This window comes from Mobula birostris, chromosome 8, assembly GCF_030028105.1.
Source record: "Mobula birostris isolate sMobBir1 chromosome 8, sMobBir1.hap1, whole genome shotgun sequence".
NCBI classification, from domain to species: domain Eukaryota; kingdom Metazoa; phylum Chordata; class Chondrichthyes; order Myliobatiformes; family Myliobatidae; genus Mobula; species Mobula birostris.
The window spans coordinates 23138690-23155728 of NC_092377.1; the positions used below are offsets into that span (position 1 = coordinate 23138690).

Consider the following 17039-nt stretch of genomic DNA (forward strand, 5'->3'; position numbering starts at 1 on the left):
TGGCTTCATGTGATTCTAATCCAGGGAGCTACACAGGTGCGACACCTTGCCTAAGGGTGACCTGCAGGTGAGTGGACGGAAGCAGCACCTGATGCCTCCTTTGGTCCACCTCACCACCCATAGTAGTACAGTATACAGAGCACTAATTATGCAGTATTCTGTTTTCCTAATCTATGGTCGACTTTATCCTGACTTGTTGATTGGCAACACTGAGGAGAACCAATTTTAAAATCTAATTTAAGATTTATATGTATTATCTTTTCAAAAGTGTTAAAATATATGGTTGTGCTGCCAAATCTCCTAACAAATGCTGTAAACTTGTGGGGATAACATATAGACCTGCAATTATCTCACATTCTCAAATATTCTTACATCTCCAGCTATTTCATAAACCCAAATACCTGACGACAAGTGATGTCCGCAACATGACTTCACTGACCAACATTTCCATCATGTGGTACAATTACCTGAGACCAATGCTTCGGGAAAGATACCCTGGATCTATTGGAAATGTTGCAGTGCGGCAGGTGAGTGAAGAGGGTCTATAAAACAATGGCCCAATCAAATTTAACTTATCTTAGAATGTTTCTGCATTAATTAAGCTGTTTTTTAACTGAATCATAGTTGACTAATGAAAAGGCTAATGAGAAGCAAGTGTCTTACCTGACCGTTTTAAATATTTGAGATTCATCTGCTTGAAAAGAGCTGTTAAAATTTCTCACCATAATCATTGGGTAAAATTATTGTGATTAAGGTTCAAAGGACAGGCTGGTGAATATACAGGATAATTTGCTGCAAAATAGAAATATAGCACAAGTGGCAACAGGTACCGATCTAAATGTACTGTACTTAAATGCACGCAGCATTAGAAATAAAGTGGATGACCTTGCTGCACAGCTGCAGGTTAAAAGGTATGACATTGTGGCCATCACCGAGTCATGGCTAAATGATGGATGTGATTGGGAGCTGAATATCGCAGGATACACAGTGTACAGGAAGGATAGGAAGGTAGGTAAAGGGGGTGGCATGGCCCTGATGGTAAGTAACGATATCAAATCAATAGAAAGAAGGGACATAGGATCAGAAGAGGTAGAATCCTTATGGGTAGAATTAGGAAATGGCAAGGGTAAAAAAGACACTAATAGCAGTTATATACAGGCCTCCAAACAGCAGTCGGGATGTGGACTACAAGTTGCAGCTGGAAATAGAAAAAGCATGTCAGAAGGACAATGTCAAGATAATTATGGGGGATTTTAATATGAAAGTGGATTGGGAAAGTTGGGAAGGTAAAGGATCTCAGGAGAGGGAGTTTGTAGAATGCCAAAAGGATGGCTTTTTGGAGCAAATTGTCCAGAAGCCCACCAGGGGACCGGCTGTTTTGGATTGGGTGCTGTGTAACGAACCTGAGGCAATTAGGGAGCTGGAGGTAAAGAAACCTCTTGGAAGTAGTGATCATAATATGATTGAATTCAGTTTCAAATTTGAAAAGGAGAAGTTGGTATCAGGTGTATCGATAATTCAGTGGAACAGGGGAAATTACAGTGGTATGAGAGAAGAACTGGCCCAAGTCAATTGGAAAAGTAAACTAAGTGGAGGGACGGCAGAGCAGAATTGGATGAAATTCCTACAAGAAATAAGGAAAATGCAGGAAAAATATATTCCAAGAAAAAAGAAAATCATGAATGGAAAAATGGCACAAATGTGGCTAACGAGAGAGGTTAAGGCAAAAATAAAAGCAAAAGAAATGGCGTACAAGGAAGCAAAAATTAGTGGGAAAAATTAGGACTGGAAGACCTTTAAAAACTTACAGAAAGAAACTAAGAAAGTCATTAGGAAAGAAAAGATGAATTATGAAAGGAAGTTGGCGATTAACATAAAAAAGGATACTAAGAGTTTTTTTAAGTATATGAAGAGTAAAAGAGTGACAAGGGTAGATATGGGACCGATTGAAAATGATGCTGGAGTAATTATAATGGATAACAAAGAGATGGCGGAGGAATTGAATGAGTATTTTGCATCAGTCTTCACAGTGGAAGACATGAGCAATATACCTGATAGCCAGAGGTATCAGGGAATAGAATTAGGTACAGTCAAGACAACTAGAGAGAAAGTGCTTGGGAAGCTAAGTGGACTAAGAATAGATAAGTCTCCCAGCCCGGATGAGGTGCACCCAAGGGTTCTGAAGGAGGTGGCTTTGGAGATTGTGGAAGCATTGGAAATGATCTTCCAGGAATCAATAGACTCTGGCGTGGTTCCGGAGGACTGGAAGGTCGCAAATATAGTTCCGTTATTTACAAAAGGAAGGAGGCAGCAAAAAGAAAATTACAGACCTATTAGTCTGACATCGGTGGTTGGAAAGATATTGGAGTCAATCCTCAAGGACAAGGTTATGAAATACCTCGAGGAAAATGACAAGATAGGCTGAAGCCAGCATGGTTTCATGAAGGAAAGATCCTGCCTTACCAACTTATTGGAATTTTTTGAGGTAATCTCGAATAAGATTGACAAGGGAGAGACTGTGGATGTTGTGTATTTGGATTTTCAAAAGGCCTTCGATAAGGTGCCGCATATGAGGCTGCTTAATAAGATGAGAGCCCATGGAATTATAGGAAAGATATTGAAATGGGTGGAGCATTGGCTGATAGGCAGAAAGCAAAGGGTGGGAATAAAGGGATCCTATTCTGATTGGTTGCCGGTTACTAGTGGTTTTCCGCAGGGGTCGGTGTTGGGGCTGCTTCTTTTTACGATGTATATCGATGATTTGGATTATGGATTAAACAGTTTTGTGGCCAAGGTTGCAGATGACACCAAGATAGGTGGAGGAGCAGGAAATGTTGAAGAAACGGAAAGGTTGCGGAGAGACTTAGTCAGTTTAGGAGAGTATGCAAAGAAATGGCAGATGAGATACAACGTTGACAAATGTACGGTCGCACATTTCGGAAGAAGAAATAATCCGGCAGATTATTATCTAGATGGGGAGAAAATTCAAAAATCGGAAGTGCAAAGGGACTTGGGGGTCCTCGTGCAGGATACCCTAAAGGTTAACCACCAAGTTGGATTGGCGGTAAGGAAAGCGAATGTTATGTTGGCATTCATTTCAAGAGGAAAAGTGTATAAGAGTAAGCAGGTGTTGATGAGGCTCTATGGGGCATTAGTGAGACCTCATTTGGAATACTGTGTGCAGTTTTGGGCCCCCTATCTTAGAAAGGATATACCGATGTTGGAGAGAGTTCAGAGAAGATTTACAAGGATGATTCCTGGAATGCAGGGGCTAACATATGAGGAGCGTCTGTCGGCCCTTGGATTGTATTCATTAGAGTATAGAAGAATGAGAGGGGATCTCATAGAAACGTTTCGAATGTTGAAAGGGTTGGACAGAGTAGTTGTGGAAAGGTTGTTTCCCTTGGTGGATGAGTCCAGGACAAGAGGCCATAGTCTTAGAATTAGAGGATACCCAGTTAAAACAGAGATGAGGAGAAATTTTTTTAGCCAGAGGGTCGTGGATTTGTGGAATTCGTTGCCACATATGTCTGTGGAGGCCCGATCATTGAGGGTGTTTAAGGAGGAGATTGACAGGGTAGTTAGTCAGGGAATCAAGGGATATGGGGAAAAAGCCGGAAATTGGAACTAGATGGGTGAATAGTTTAGCTCATGGGGGAACTGCGGAGCAGACTCGATGGGCCGAATGGCCTAATTCTGCTCCTTTATCTTGTGATCTTGTGAAATAATAATTAAGCTCCCCTGTTATTTTGCTGGAATGCCATTTTGATTCCAAACTGCAGGCGTCATTTCCTGTCCAATTTGGTTCATGTTTTGCAGCTTTTTGAAAAATAAACAATTAATGCAAGGTGCACACTTTGCCAGCTGTGGCTCAGTGGTGAGTGGCCCCATATCCAAGTCAGATGATGCTGACATTCCAAGAGCACAAGTCTCCAGGCTGATTCCCACTGGGAGTTCTGATTTTTTGGATAATAAAATAGAGACCACATCTGCCCCCTCAAAATTGCAAATAGCAGTTTCCAGATGTAATTTTGAAAAACGAGTAGGAAAGACTCTACATTACAACAGACCCCAATTAATTTATGTCCATCATTGTTGTAAAGGGCTCCAGAACATTCTGGAAGGGATATGAAAGCCAAAATACAATTTAGTCTTTTTCTCAGTATCTTCTCCATCCCAGGGGAACAGCTGGCAGCTTTAAAAGCATGCTACAACATTTAGCAAGAATGTTATTTAAATGTTATAAATTAAAAGTGAACATTCAGGTAAAAGCCCTATTTTTTTCAAAAGGATAAAGCCTGATGCTCTTATTATTTAATTGAAGTGAGGGCACATATTCGCCAGTGCTGGTGAAAGGTCTTGGCCCAAAATGTCAACTGTTCACTCTTTTCTAGAGATGCTGCCTGACCTGCTGAATTCCTCCAGCATTTAAATTTCCAGTGTGTGCAGACTTTCTCAGGCAGGTGTTAATTTGCTTGGCTTCTACAATTGCATTATCCGATGTAGAAAGCTGATAACTGAAGCAAGAAAGCAGAACTGACAACAAGGGCACTTCATATTCTCTTCATCACATTTGCCCTGGACATTGACTGCTAGTATTTTACATAATAACTCTGGTTAAGAAAGTCATCAGAAATAGCAGAATAAAAAGTCTGTTAAGCAATGTCTTTTTTTAAAAAACTATCTTTGATTCCCTAACACTTGTAAAATTGTTTTTTTTTCTTTCCACAGCATATCAGAAGTCAGCTAAGTGAACTCCAGGCTGACTGGGTAATTGAAGAGGACATTTTCCAGGAGGCAATACCCTATGGAACAGTTACATTTTCAAATATCATTGCAACGCTGGATCCCTCAGCCAAACGAAGGCTGGTGCTCGCCTGTCATCATGATTCAAAATACTACAATGAGCGGTGGTACAACAGAGTCTATGTGGGTGCCACAGATTCTGCTGTGCCATGTGCTATGATTTTGGAACTGGCTCGGTCACTGGACAAGTCACTACTTCATTTAAGGGTACTCCTTAATACATGATATATCAATAACCACAAAATTAAATAACTTGATAAATTAAAACATAATTTCACTTTATGTTTGAGAATATCTCAGCAGAAATTTTATTCCAGTCTGCAATTTACTAGATGTTCTATTTTTAGTGAGGATATTTTGATCTTGGATTATAAAATCATAAGACCATAAGGTGTAGGAGCAGAAGCAGGCCATTCGGCCCATCAAGTCTGCTCCACCATTCAATCATGGTTGATCCAACTCTTCCAGTCATCCCCACTTCCCTGCCTTTTCCCCATACCCTTTGATGCCCTGAATAATCAAGAAGCTATCTATTTCTGCCTTAAATGTACCCAATGACTTGGCCTCCACAGCCGCTCGTGGCAACAAATTCCACAGATTTACCACCCTCTGACTGAAGTAATTTCTCTGGAGCTCAGTTCTAAATAGACGTCGTTCAATCTGTCTTGTCCTAGACTCCCGCACTATGTGAAAAAACTTTGCCATATCTAATCTGTTCAGGCCTTTTAATATTCGGAATGTTTCTATGAGATTCCACGCCCCCCCGCCCCCCACCCCACCCCGGCCTCATTCTCCTGAACTCTGGGGAATACAGCCCAAGAACCGCCAGACGTTCTTCATACGATAACTCTTTCATTCCTGGAATCATTCTCATAAATCTTCTCTGAACCCTCTCCAATGTCAGTATATCCATTCTAAAATAAGGAGCCCAAAACTGCACACAAATAATTTATATTTTTCTTTTGTTTAGAATACCACGGGCAGGCCAGATCTTACACTGCAGCTCATTTTCTTTGATGGAGAAGAAGCATTTCAATATTGGTCAGCGCATGACTCACTGTATGGTTCTCGACATTTGGCACAGAAGATGGAGAGGACAGCTCATCCACTTGGTTCAAATGAAACCAACATGCTGCATGCAATTGTAGGTACCATCTAAGTGCAGAAAGTGAACCTAACTGAGAAAATACATGTTAACCATATAACAATTATAGCACAGAAACAGGCCATCTCGGCCCTTCTAGTCCGTGCCGAACTCTTGCTCTCACCTAATCCCACCGACCTGTACTCAGCCCATAACCCTCCATTCCTTTCCTGTCCATATATCTATCCAATTTAACTTTAAACAACAACATCGAACCTGCCTCAACCACTTCTGCTGGAAGCTCGTTCCACACAGCTACCACTCTCTGAGTAAAGAAATTCCCCCTCATGTTACCCCTAAGCTTTTGCCCTTTAACTCTCAACTCATGTCCTCTTGTTTGAATCTCTATTCTCAATGGAAAAAGCCTATCCACGTCAACTTTATCAATTCCCCTCATAATTTTAAACACCTCTATCTATTTTAAGTCCCTTCTCAACCTTCTACACTCCAAAGAATAAAGACCTAACTTGTTTAACCTTTCTCTGTAACTTAGGAGATGAAACCCAGGCAACATTTTAGTAACTCTCCTCTGTACTCTCTCAATTTTATTGACATCTTTCCTATAATTCGGTGACCAGAACTGTACACAATACTCCAAATTTGGCCTTACCAATGCCTTATACAATTTCAACATTATATCTCAACTCCTATACTCAATGCTCTAATTAATAAAGGCCAGCATACTAAAAGCTTTCTTCACCACCCTATCCACATGAGATTCCACCTTCAGGGAATTATGCACCATTATTCCTAGATCCCTCTGTTCTACAGCATTCTTCAATGCCCTACCATTTACCATGTATGTCCTATTTTGATTAGTCCTACCAAAATGTAACACCTCACATTTTTCAGCATTAAACTCCATCTGCCATCTTTCAGCCCACTCTTCTAACTGGCCTAAATCTCTCTGCAAGCTTTGAAAACCTTCTTCATTATCCACAACGCCACCTGTCTTAGTATCATCTGCATACTTACTAATCCAATTTACCACCCCATCATCCAGATCATTAATATATATGACAAACAACATTGGACCCAGTACAGATCCCTGAGGCACACCGTTACACCCTGTCCTCCAATCTGACACACAGTTATCCACCACTACTCTCTGGGGTCTCCCATCCAGCCACTGCTGAATCCATTTTACTACTTCGATATTAATGCCTAACGATTCAACCTTCCTAAGTAACCTTCCGTGTGGAACCTTGTCAAAGGCCTTACTGAAGTCCATATAGACAACATCCACTGCTTTACCCTCGTCAACTTTCCTAGTAACCTCATCAAAAAATTCAATAAGATTTGTCAAATATGACCTTCCACGCACAAATCCATGTTGACCGCTCCTAATCAGACCCTGTCTATCCAGGTAATTACGTATATATACCATCTTAAGAATACTTTCCATCAATTTCCCCACCACTGACGTCAAACTCACAGGCTGATAATTGCTCGGTTTACTCTTAGAACCCTTTTTAAACTATGGAACTGCATGAGCAATACGCCAATCCTCTGGCACCATCTCCGTTTCTAATGACATTCAAAATATTTCTGTCAGAGCTCCTGCTATTTCCACACTAACTTCCCTCAAGGTCCTAGGGAATATCTTGTCCGGACCCGGAGACTTATCCACTTTTATATTCCTTAAGAGCGCCAGTACTTCCTCTTCATTAATCATCATACTTTCCATAACTACCCTTCTTGTTTCCTTTACCTTACACAATTCAATATCCTTCTCCTTAGTGAATATTGAAGAAAAGAAATTGTTCAAAATCTCCCCCATCTCTTTTGGATCCGCACATAGCCTTCCACTCTGATTCTCTAAGGGACCAATTTTGTCCCTCACTATCTTTTGCTATTAATATAACTGTAGAAACTCTTTGGATTTATTTTCATCTTACTTGCCAAAGCAGCCTCGTATCTTCTTTTAGCTTTTCTAATTTCTTTCTTAAGATTCTTTTTACATTCTTTATATTCCTCGAGCACCTCATTAACTCCAAGCTGCCTATATTTATTGTAGATCCCTCTCTCTTTCCAAACCAAGTTTCCAATATCCCTTGAAAACCATGGCTCTCTCAAACTTTTAACCTTTCCTTTCAACCTAACAGGAACATAAAGATCCTGTACTCTCAAAATTTCACCTTTAAGTGACCTCCATTTCTCTATTACATCCTTCCCATTAAACAAATTGTCCCAATCCACTCCTTCTAAATCGTTTCGCATCTCCTCAAAGTTAGCCTTTCTCCAATCAAAAATCTCAACCCTGGGTCCAGTCCTATCCTTCTCCATAATTATATTGAAACTAATGGTGTTGTGATCACTGGACCCGAAGTGCTCCCCAACACATACCTCCATCACCTGCCCTATCTCATTCCCTAACAGGAGATCCAACACTGCCCCTTCTCTAGTTGGTACCTCTATGTATTGCTGCAAAAAACTACCTTGCACACATTTGACAAACTCCAAACCATCCAGCCTTTTTACAGAATGGGCTTCCCAGTCTATGTGTGGAAAATTAGAATCTCCCACAATCACAACCTTGTGCTTACTACAAATATCTGTTATCTCCTTACAAATTTGCTCCTCCAGTTCTCGGTCCCCATTAGGTGGTCTATAATACACCCCTATAAGCGACACTACACCTTTCCCATTCCTCAATTCCACCCAAATAGCCTCCCTGGACGATTCCACTAATCTATCCTGCCAGAAGACCACTGTTATATTTTCTCTGACAAGCAATGCAACATCTCCCCCTCTTGCCCCTCCTATTCTATCACACCTGAAGCAACGAAATCCTGGAATATTTAGTTGCCAAACACACCCCTCCTGCAACCACGTTTCACTAATAGCTACAACATCACATTTCCAGGTATCAATCCATGCTCTAAGCTCATCCACCTTTCCTACAATGCTCCTAGCATTAAAATAGATGCATTTAAGAAACTCTCCACCTCTTACTCTCTGTTTATCCTTAATGGAGCAAACAACTTTGTTGAAGAATAGCAATTCAAATGTCTGAAGCACAAACTAAAGTCGATGTTCATAAAAATCTAATAAACATTATCCCATTTTTTCTTTCTGGAAAGTGATACAACAGTGTCATGGTTAAGCTACTGGACAAAAAGGCTGAGTTCGAATGCGTGATTTTCCATGCCACCAGAGAAGCTGGGGAATTAACATTAATATCAAAGTGAATAAATCAGAGCTTTGATTTAAAAGTTTATCTTAATAAAGTAACCTTGAGTCTACAAGAATACAGTTATAAACCACTTGGTTCACTAGCGACCTTATGGGTAGAGGCTGGGATGCTTTCAGGAGTGTGAATCTCAAATAAGGGGACGTAGAGTCAAGGTAACAGGACAGTTATTAACTTGAATTACATGGAAATGTGTTCTCCAGAGAGTGGTAAATTTCTGGCTCAGTGGGTGCAGAAGATCAGTTGGACCGTCAATGTTTCGGGCCGGAACCCTTCGTCAGGACTTCAGTCAGGGACCCTTCGTCAGGGTTCCGGCCCGAAACGTTGACTGATCGTTTCCACGGATGCTGCCTAACCTGCTGAGTTCCTCCAGCGTGTTGTGAGTGTTGCTTTGACCCCAGCATCTGCAGAGTATTTTGTGTTATCAATCAATAAAAGTGTGTACAATTATATAAAAGGTGGGCATTTGTAGATCAAGGAATCAAAACACACAGAGAAATGACACAGAAGAGGAGTGAAGGGCAGCATTGATTTGCCATGATTATAGTAAATGACAAGGTTGGCTTGAAGACCCAAATTATTTACTCATGTTCCAAGTTTCTTGTGCTCTTGACCTCTTTGGGGATGAAAGTACTCCCCACTGTTCAAGAGTCCGGTGGTTGAGAAGTAATAACTGTTCCTGAATGTGGTAGTGTGGGACCTGAGGCTCCTGTACCTCCTTCTTGATGGCAGCAGTGAGAAGAGAGCATGGCCTGGATGGTGGGTGTCCTTGACGATGGATCCTGCTTTCTTGTGATAGCACTCCATGAAGATGTGCTCAGTTGTGGGAGGACTTCACCCATGATGGACTGAACTGTATACACCACACCCTATCCTCGTTATATGCGTCTTCAGACTATGCGGATTCACAGTTATGCAAGGAACCCATTTCTACCAACGTCTCGTTATATGCTTCCAAAATTCAGTTATGTGAGGAGCAATGCCTTCCCGCCAATACAAGTCACGTGCGCACACCTCAGTCTCACTGTTGGGATGAGAAGCACCGCTTTCCCACCAATACAAGTCAGGTGAGTGCTCCTGCCACTCCCGCTTGGTTTTGGCAAGGTGTGGATGCACGATCTTAAACTTCTGTTGGTTTTACCTACAGTGCAGTGATTTTGTGCTTGAAATATTTAACTATGCCTCCTAAGCGTCCGATGTCATGTCTTGGGCCGTCAGCGGAGCAGCAGAGAACCGCTTTAACAATTGAAAAAAAGTTGGAAATTATAAACAGCGCGGCATCAGCTGAAGGTAACACAGCTTTGGGACGCTATTGCCGGGAAGAGAATCTTGCCTTAAAAGTTCTTTTGTTGCTTGACAATGCACCAGCTCATCCTAAACATTTGGACAGCATTCATCCTAACATAATGGTGTGTTTCCTGCCGCCTAACACAACATTGCTGATTCAACCACTCGACCAAGGTGTAATGCACATTCAAGGCGTGCGTATTTTTTTACCGCGAACTATCTCTCAGATGCTGCAAGCAACAGATGAATTTGAAAATCTTGGGAGTTTATCAACGGTGAGGGAATGGTGGAAGTCGGAACACTTGGCACAAATGGCAATGGACAAGGACCCACGTTTAGAACGGAGTCAGCATTTCAGTCGTCCCCTGCCGTCAACTCTTCTTCCCTACAAGCAAATTTATGCTGAAAAACAAAATGCTGCCAAGCAAACAATCCTCACCACTTTATGCAAATAGCTGTAATCTCCTGCTGCTGGCGGTTCTAAGAGTTCTGTGAGTCTTTCTTCACTCCTTGCTGTGCTTGATTTAATCCTGACGACCCCAACCATCCACCTTATGCATGTAAAGCTGCCCAACAACAACCACTCATCTCCCGGAGCGAACACACCTGCCACTGTTGGTGAGTACTGTACACCAAAGGATGTTAACTTTCTATGATATTTTGCATTGAATATTACCTTAAATTGATTAAATATAATACAAATGCTGTCTTGTAGTACTGCTTTTGTGTCGTATTGGTATAAAGGTGTGAATAAGTTACAGATAAAACATATTTAGGAAGCCCTCTGGAACTCATCCCTATTTTCTCCATTTAAATAATTATTCACATTATGCATCAACTTCGAGGAACGTAGCCGTTGCATATAACGAGGATAGGGTGTACTTCTTTATGGCTTCTCCATTTCAGGGTATTAGTGCATCCATACCAGGCCACAATGCAACCAGTCAATATGCTCCCCACTGCACACCTATACAAGTTTGTCAAAGCTTTAGATAACATGCCGAATCTTCGGAAACTTCTAGAGGCACAGCCGAGGTTTCTTTGTAATGGCACTTGTATGTTCAAACCGGGACAGATCCCCCAAAATTATACCAGCAAGCTCACACAAAGTCTCATGTGATAATGATCAGATAAGCAACTTTCAAAATGTGGAATTGTACATGAAATTTGGCAATGGATATTCACTTTTTCTTCTGCAAAATGTCCCCACTTGAGGAAGCAGATAGGACTCTAGTTTAGTACTTAATATCAAATATATTTCCAACTGTTCCACTGGAATTACAGCCGAGAATACTGTGCAGGCATCACTGGAGTGGGGCTTCATGGGCTTCAGTTTGGAGGCAATGCGATACTAACATAGGTACCACTGACACTCGACAATAGATATGTTAGTCATGAAACAAATACTGGACTGGAAATTCTACAAGATGTTTTGGGTAGTCAATGGGAATTGAAATATCCTCATTGATAAATTAATTGCATTTCTTTTAGGATTTATTTGTGCTGTTGGATCTCCTCGGTTCTCCAAATCCAAGAATTCCAAGTTACTTTCCAAATACAGTTCGGTGGCATAAAAGACTGCGGCTAATAGGTAACTCAAATTAGTAAGCATTACTTACATATCGATAATTATGTAGTTGATGGATTTTATGTATCACTGGAAAACCTTGCACATGGAATACTTTTCAATAACCATAATAAATATAATTTTTCCTTAGAGTTCTAAAAAATTCACTTTAGACTAACTTAAAACAATTTTAAGTGGGACCATAATACCAGAAGATATGAGTAGAATTAGGCCATTTGGCCCATCTAGTCTGCTCTGCCATTTCATCACAGCTGCTCCATTTTCCCTCTCAGCCCCAATCTCCTGCTTCCCAACCCCCCCCCCGCCCCCGTATTCCTTCTTGCACTGACTAATCAAGAATCTATCAAGCTCTGCCTTAAATACACCCAATGACTTGGCCTCCACAGCCACCTGTGGCAACAAATTCCACAGATTCACCATTCTCTGGCTAAAGAAATCCTCCCTCATCTCCATTCTAAAAGGACACCTTTCTACTCTGAGGTTGTGTTCTCTGGTCTTAGACTCTCCCAGTATAGAAAATATCCTCTCCACATTCACTATATTGAGGCCTTTCACCATTTGATAGGTGTCAATGAGATCCGCCGCCCCCCCCCCGCCATCCTTCTGAATTCCAATGAGTATAGGCCCAGAGCCATCAAGCGCTCCTCATATGATAAGCATTTCAATCCCAGAATCAGTTCTGTGAACTTCCTTTGCACCTTCTCCAAGGTCAACACATCCTTTCTTTGATAAGGAGCCAAAACTGCTCACAATCCTCCAAGTGAAACCTCTCCAGCGCCTTATAAAGCCTCAACGTAAATACACCAGAGTCGATAGAAGCTGGAATGTGGAGCAAGAAGCAAACTGCCAGATGAACAAATAATGTGCTGGAGGAATTCAGCAGGAAATGCAGCATCTGCAGGAGGAAAGAAATTGTCAACTTTTCAGGTTGAAAGCCTACATTAGAGCAGAGAGTAAAGAGGAAGGAGACCACCAACAGTGAGAGAAGAGGAATGTTCAGAGAGGATTCCAAGGCAATTGCTGGAGGAACTCAGAAGGTCAAGCAACAGTTCTGAGGAAGAAAGGAACTATTGATATTTAGGGTTGAGATGCAGCATTAGGATTGAGATACTTTAAAAAACTTGAGGAATAAGTTTTGAAATGAGTCAGCCTTTCTATAGAAAGAGTATTTTTCCTTCTGCTTCTCCATACAGACACTATGCAATGAACTCTATTACTTGCAAACAAATGAAACTGCAGAATATCTAATTGTTGCAAAATATCTAAACTATGAGTACTTACAGTAGTAAGTGCGGTTGTCATCTTGCAGAGCCAAGGATTAATAGGAGAAGCATTGAAAATCTAAATATTTGGATCTCACTTTCAGAGATTTTTAGACTTTGAGCTCACAATATTAAATAGTATAAACACCATACAAACTGAAGGAGTAGAAGATAGAGCAAGAAGACTTTTATTCCCCCCCCCCACCAATGCTGGGAAATGCTAAAGAAGTGCATCTAAGGACAGGATAATTTTCTCATCGGTGGCAGACTGACAGTGCAAGTGATTTCCCTGTTTGTTACTTTGGCTTTAGTTTGTGATCCTAATTTCTGGCACTTCACAGAATGTTTTAAAGTGATTTACAGCCACTAGAAGCAAAAGGCATTTCCATGCAAAAAATATAAAATACTTGTTATTAATAAGTTTGGTTGTCAGTATCACTTTCTACAGAAGATAAACATTAGGTCAGGGAGGGAGTACAAACAACATAAATATATAGATAACACAGAATTAAGTAAGAATGGGATTTATGCAACAATAGGAAAGACACTACAACAGTTGCTACATTATATATGTACGTCATTGCTATAAAAGGTAATTTACTACATTATTGGAATAAAGGGAATTCTGGAAAGGATATGAAGGCCAATACAGAAAACAAAGTATTTTTTCAGTATCTTATCATCAATTTGGTTGATCAGCTAGAAGGTTTAAGAGCATGCCACAACAATCACCAAAAATGGTATTTAAATATTTTTAAATACAAGTGATTTAAATATTTACAAGTATTTAAATACAAGTATTTAAATATTTTTAAATACAAGTGATTAATTAAAAGTGATACTTTAAAAGTGAACCTTCAGGTACGGTTACTTCATATTTGAAAGGATACAGCCTGTTGCTCTTATCATTTAATTGAAGAATATATTGAAGTAGTATTTCCCTTGTTCAGCATTATCGGGGATAATTTTCAGCTCTCTATGGATAATCAATGAAATTTCAAGCATTTTCTCATAGTTGTGATTTTGCTGTTGTTTGTGTACATCAGGGGTCCTCAACCTTTCTTGCACTGCGGACCTGTTTATTATTGACAATAATGGGGGGGGGAGGGTAAGGTTGCCAACGGACAAGAGCAGCAGTCAAATACGTTGTCTTTACCCCGAAAGACTACAATGACCATGAAGCCTTGCACGGGCACCAGTGTGCATGCGTGTACGTGCCGATTTTTTTCTACAAATCGTTTTTGGCGATTCTGTTCAGGTGGGGGTGGGTGTTAGTCACGACCAGAATATAGGTGATAAGTGGCTAATGCACTCAATTTCGTTTCTAAAAGGGTTTATCTAACGAATTTAATATTAAACACACAGCACATATTTTCCTCGCATGAATATAGTGATAAGTCAATTATCGGGGAGGACAGGGGGGCTTGAAGTAAGTGTTGAACGAACTTCCAGTAGAAGTGGTAGAGGCAGGTTCGATATCATCATTTAAAGAAAAATTGGATAGCTCTATGGACAGGAAAGGAATGGAGGGTTATGGGCTGAGTGCAGGTCAGTGGGACTAGATGAGAGTAGCGTTCGGTACAGACTAGAAGGGCAGAGATGGCCTGTTTCCGTGCTGTCATTGTTATATGGTTATATAAGTCACTTATAAGTCAATAGCATCATAACATTTTAAGTAACGTTTGGATATTAAACACACAGCACATATTTTCCCCATATGAACATATAAAATCATTGCAACACACCAATTCGCTGAATCAGTGGGAGCCCTGGGCTTGTTTCCCTGCAACAAGACAGTCCCATCGAAGGGTAATGGGAGACAGCAATACTCGAAGGGGGTTCCTTATGTCCAGTCTATTCCGCAATTTAGTTTTCGTTGCATTCATCGCAGAGATATGTTGGAAATGGAAGCAACGTTTTCAGTGCTTTCGTAGCTACTCAGGATATTTAGCCTTGACTTTAATCCAGAATGCCGGCAGAGATGTTATGTCAAACATACTTTTCAGCTCGCCGTCATTTACAAGCTCGAAGAGTTGATCTTCTTCCCACGCTGACATAGATGACGCGCGGGTAATAACGTCTCGTGCGTTCAAGTTCAACAGTGGGCATGACAGGGAATGAGGAAGGATGCAGCTGACTCATCGCCAAATCATATCGTTTCCTTGCGGCCCGGTAGCACATGCTTTGCGACCTGGTACCAGTCTGCGTCCCGGTGGTTGAAGACCGCTGGTGTAGGTTATTTGTTGTTCTAGAAAAGATAAAGAGAATCAGTATTTCAGCATTATGATAGGTTATAGTGGCAATGCATTAATGTTGGAAACATATGGAGTTACTGAGTCAACTATAAAAAGTGACATAACTAACATGTGTTTAATGTTATCCAACAGAACGACGCCTTCATCATCTGGGTTTACTGAGTGACCATCCAAATGAGGTCAAATACTTCTGGAGCGAAATGACAGCTGTGCCCATTGAAGATGATCATTTGCCATTTCTGCAGCGAGGTAGAAAATAATCATGAATCATAATAGATATATTAACATTTTGTACATCTTTTATGCTTTTGTAGTGCTCCTCAATATAGAGCTACAAAATGGGACTGATTAGATTTTACAAAGCCTGCAGGACACAATATGTCAAATGACCCTCCTGCCCTCTTTCTCACTGCCACATTTGTGAAAAAAAATCCAAAAGCAGCTTTCGAGCTTAAATCTGATGTAGCAAACTGTCTAAATGCAAGATCAGTTCAGAAGCTGCTGGAAGAAAAAAGCTCTCCTTCAGTGTTACTTTAAAAAAAGAGCCAGAATCAGGTTTAATTACACCGGCGTGAGTCATGAGATGTGTTGTCTTTGCGGCAGCAGTACATTGCAATACATAATAATAGCTGTAAATTACAGTAAAAAGTATACATATTAAAAAGGTTAAATTAAATAAATAGTACACGATGAGAAAAAAAAAGTGAGGTAGTGTTCATGGGTTCAATGTCCATTCAGAAATGTGATGGCAGAGGGCAAGAAGCTGTTCCTGAGTTGTTCAGTGTGTGCCTTCAGGCTCCATGACCTCTTTCCTGATGGTAGCAATGAGAAGAGGGTGTTTCCTGGGTAATGGGGGTCCTTCATGATGGATGCCATCTTTTTGAGGCATTGATCTTTGAAGATGTCCAAGATGCTGTGGAGTTTAGTACCCCATGATGGAGCTGGCTGCGTTCACCACTTTCTGCTGCTTATTTTAATCCTGTGCAGTGCCCCAACACACCATCCCACCCCGTACCAGACAGCAATGCAGCCAGTTAGAGTACTCTTCATGGTACATGGAGAGAATACTAATGCATTCTGTTAAAATTACTACTGCCTTATGGGAAATTTATCCCATTTAAAATAGTGACAAGTAATGAAACTCTTCATTTCATTGGAGCCTGTCAATCAAATCTATAATTATACCCAGTTCATCCAATGTTTGCCTGAATCTACTTGCAGAGATGAGTGGAGTATTCCTCGACAGCCAGATGCCAACATACAGACCTAGAAGCTTCAGTTTAAAATGATATATTTTGGCTTGTTTCACTTTTTATTCAATTAATGGACTTCAGTGCAATTGTTTTTTTTTGAAAGTTAAGTTCTGTAATTTTATTCTGTATTCAGCATACCGACAAGACCACCAATTCTCACCTTTCTCTGGGGTGTACTCTCCCTTCTCTGATTTCCCCTTCCTGCTGAACTCAACGGAATCATTGAATAAAATGTATCTCAAGGTAGTATA

The 17039-nt window shown here is 40.7% G+C and overlaps 1 protein-coding gene across 1 annotated transcript in view; it reads left to right on the forward strand.

Moving 5' to 3' along the window:
• Positions 1-17039, forward strand: part of LOC140202157 (glutaminyl-peptide cyclotransferase-like) — a 41338-nt gene that overhangs the window by 22883 nt on the left and 1416 nt on the right. Inside the window, exons 2-6 of the mRNA XM_072267026.1 lie at positions 381-527; positions 4732-5013; positions 5777-5950; positions 11922-12021; positions 15668-15784. Coding sequence (XP_072123127.1) covers positions 381-527; positions 4732-5013; positions 5777-5950; positions 11922-12021; positions 15668-15784 — 820 coding nt within the window. The remainder of the gene's footprint in view (positions 1-380; positions 528-4731; positions 5014-5776; positions 5951-11921; positions 12022-15667; positions 15785-17039) is intronic.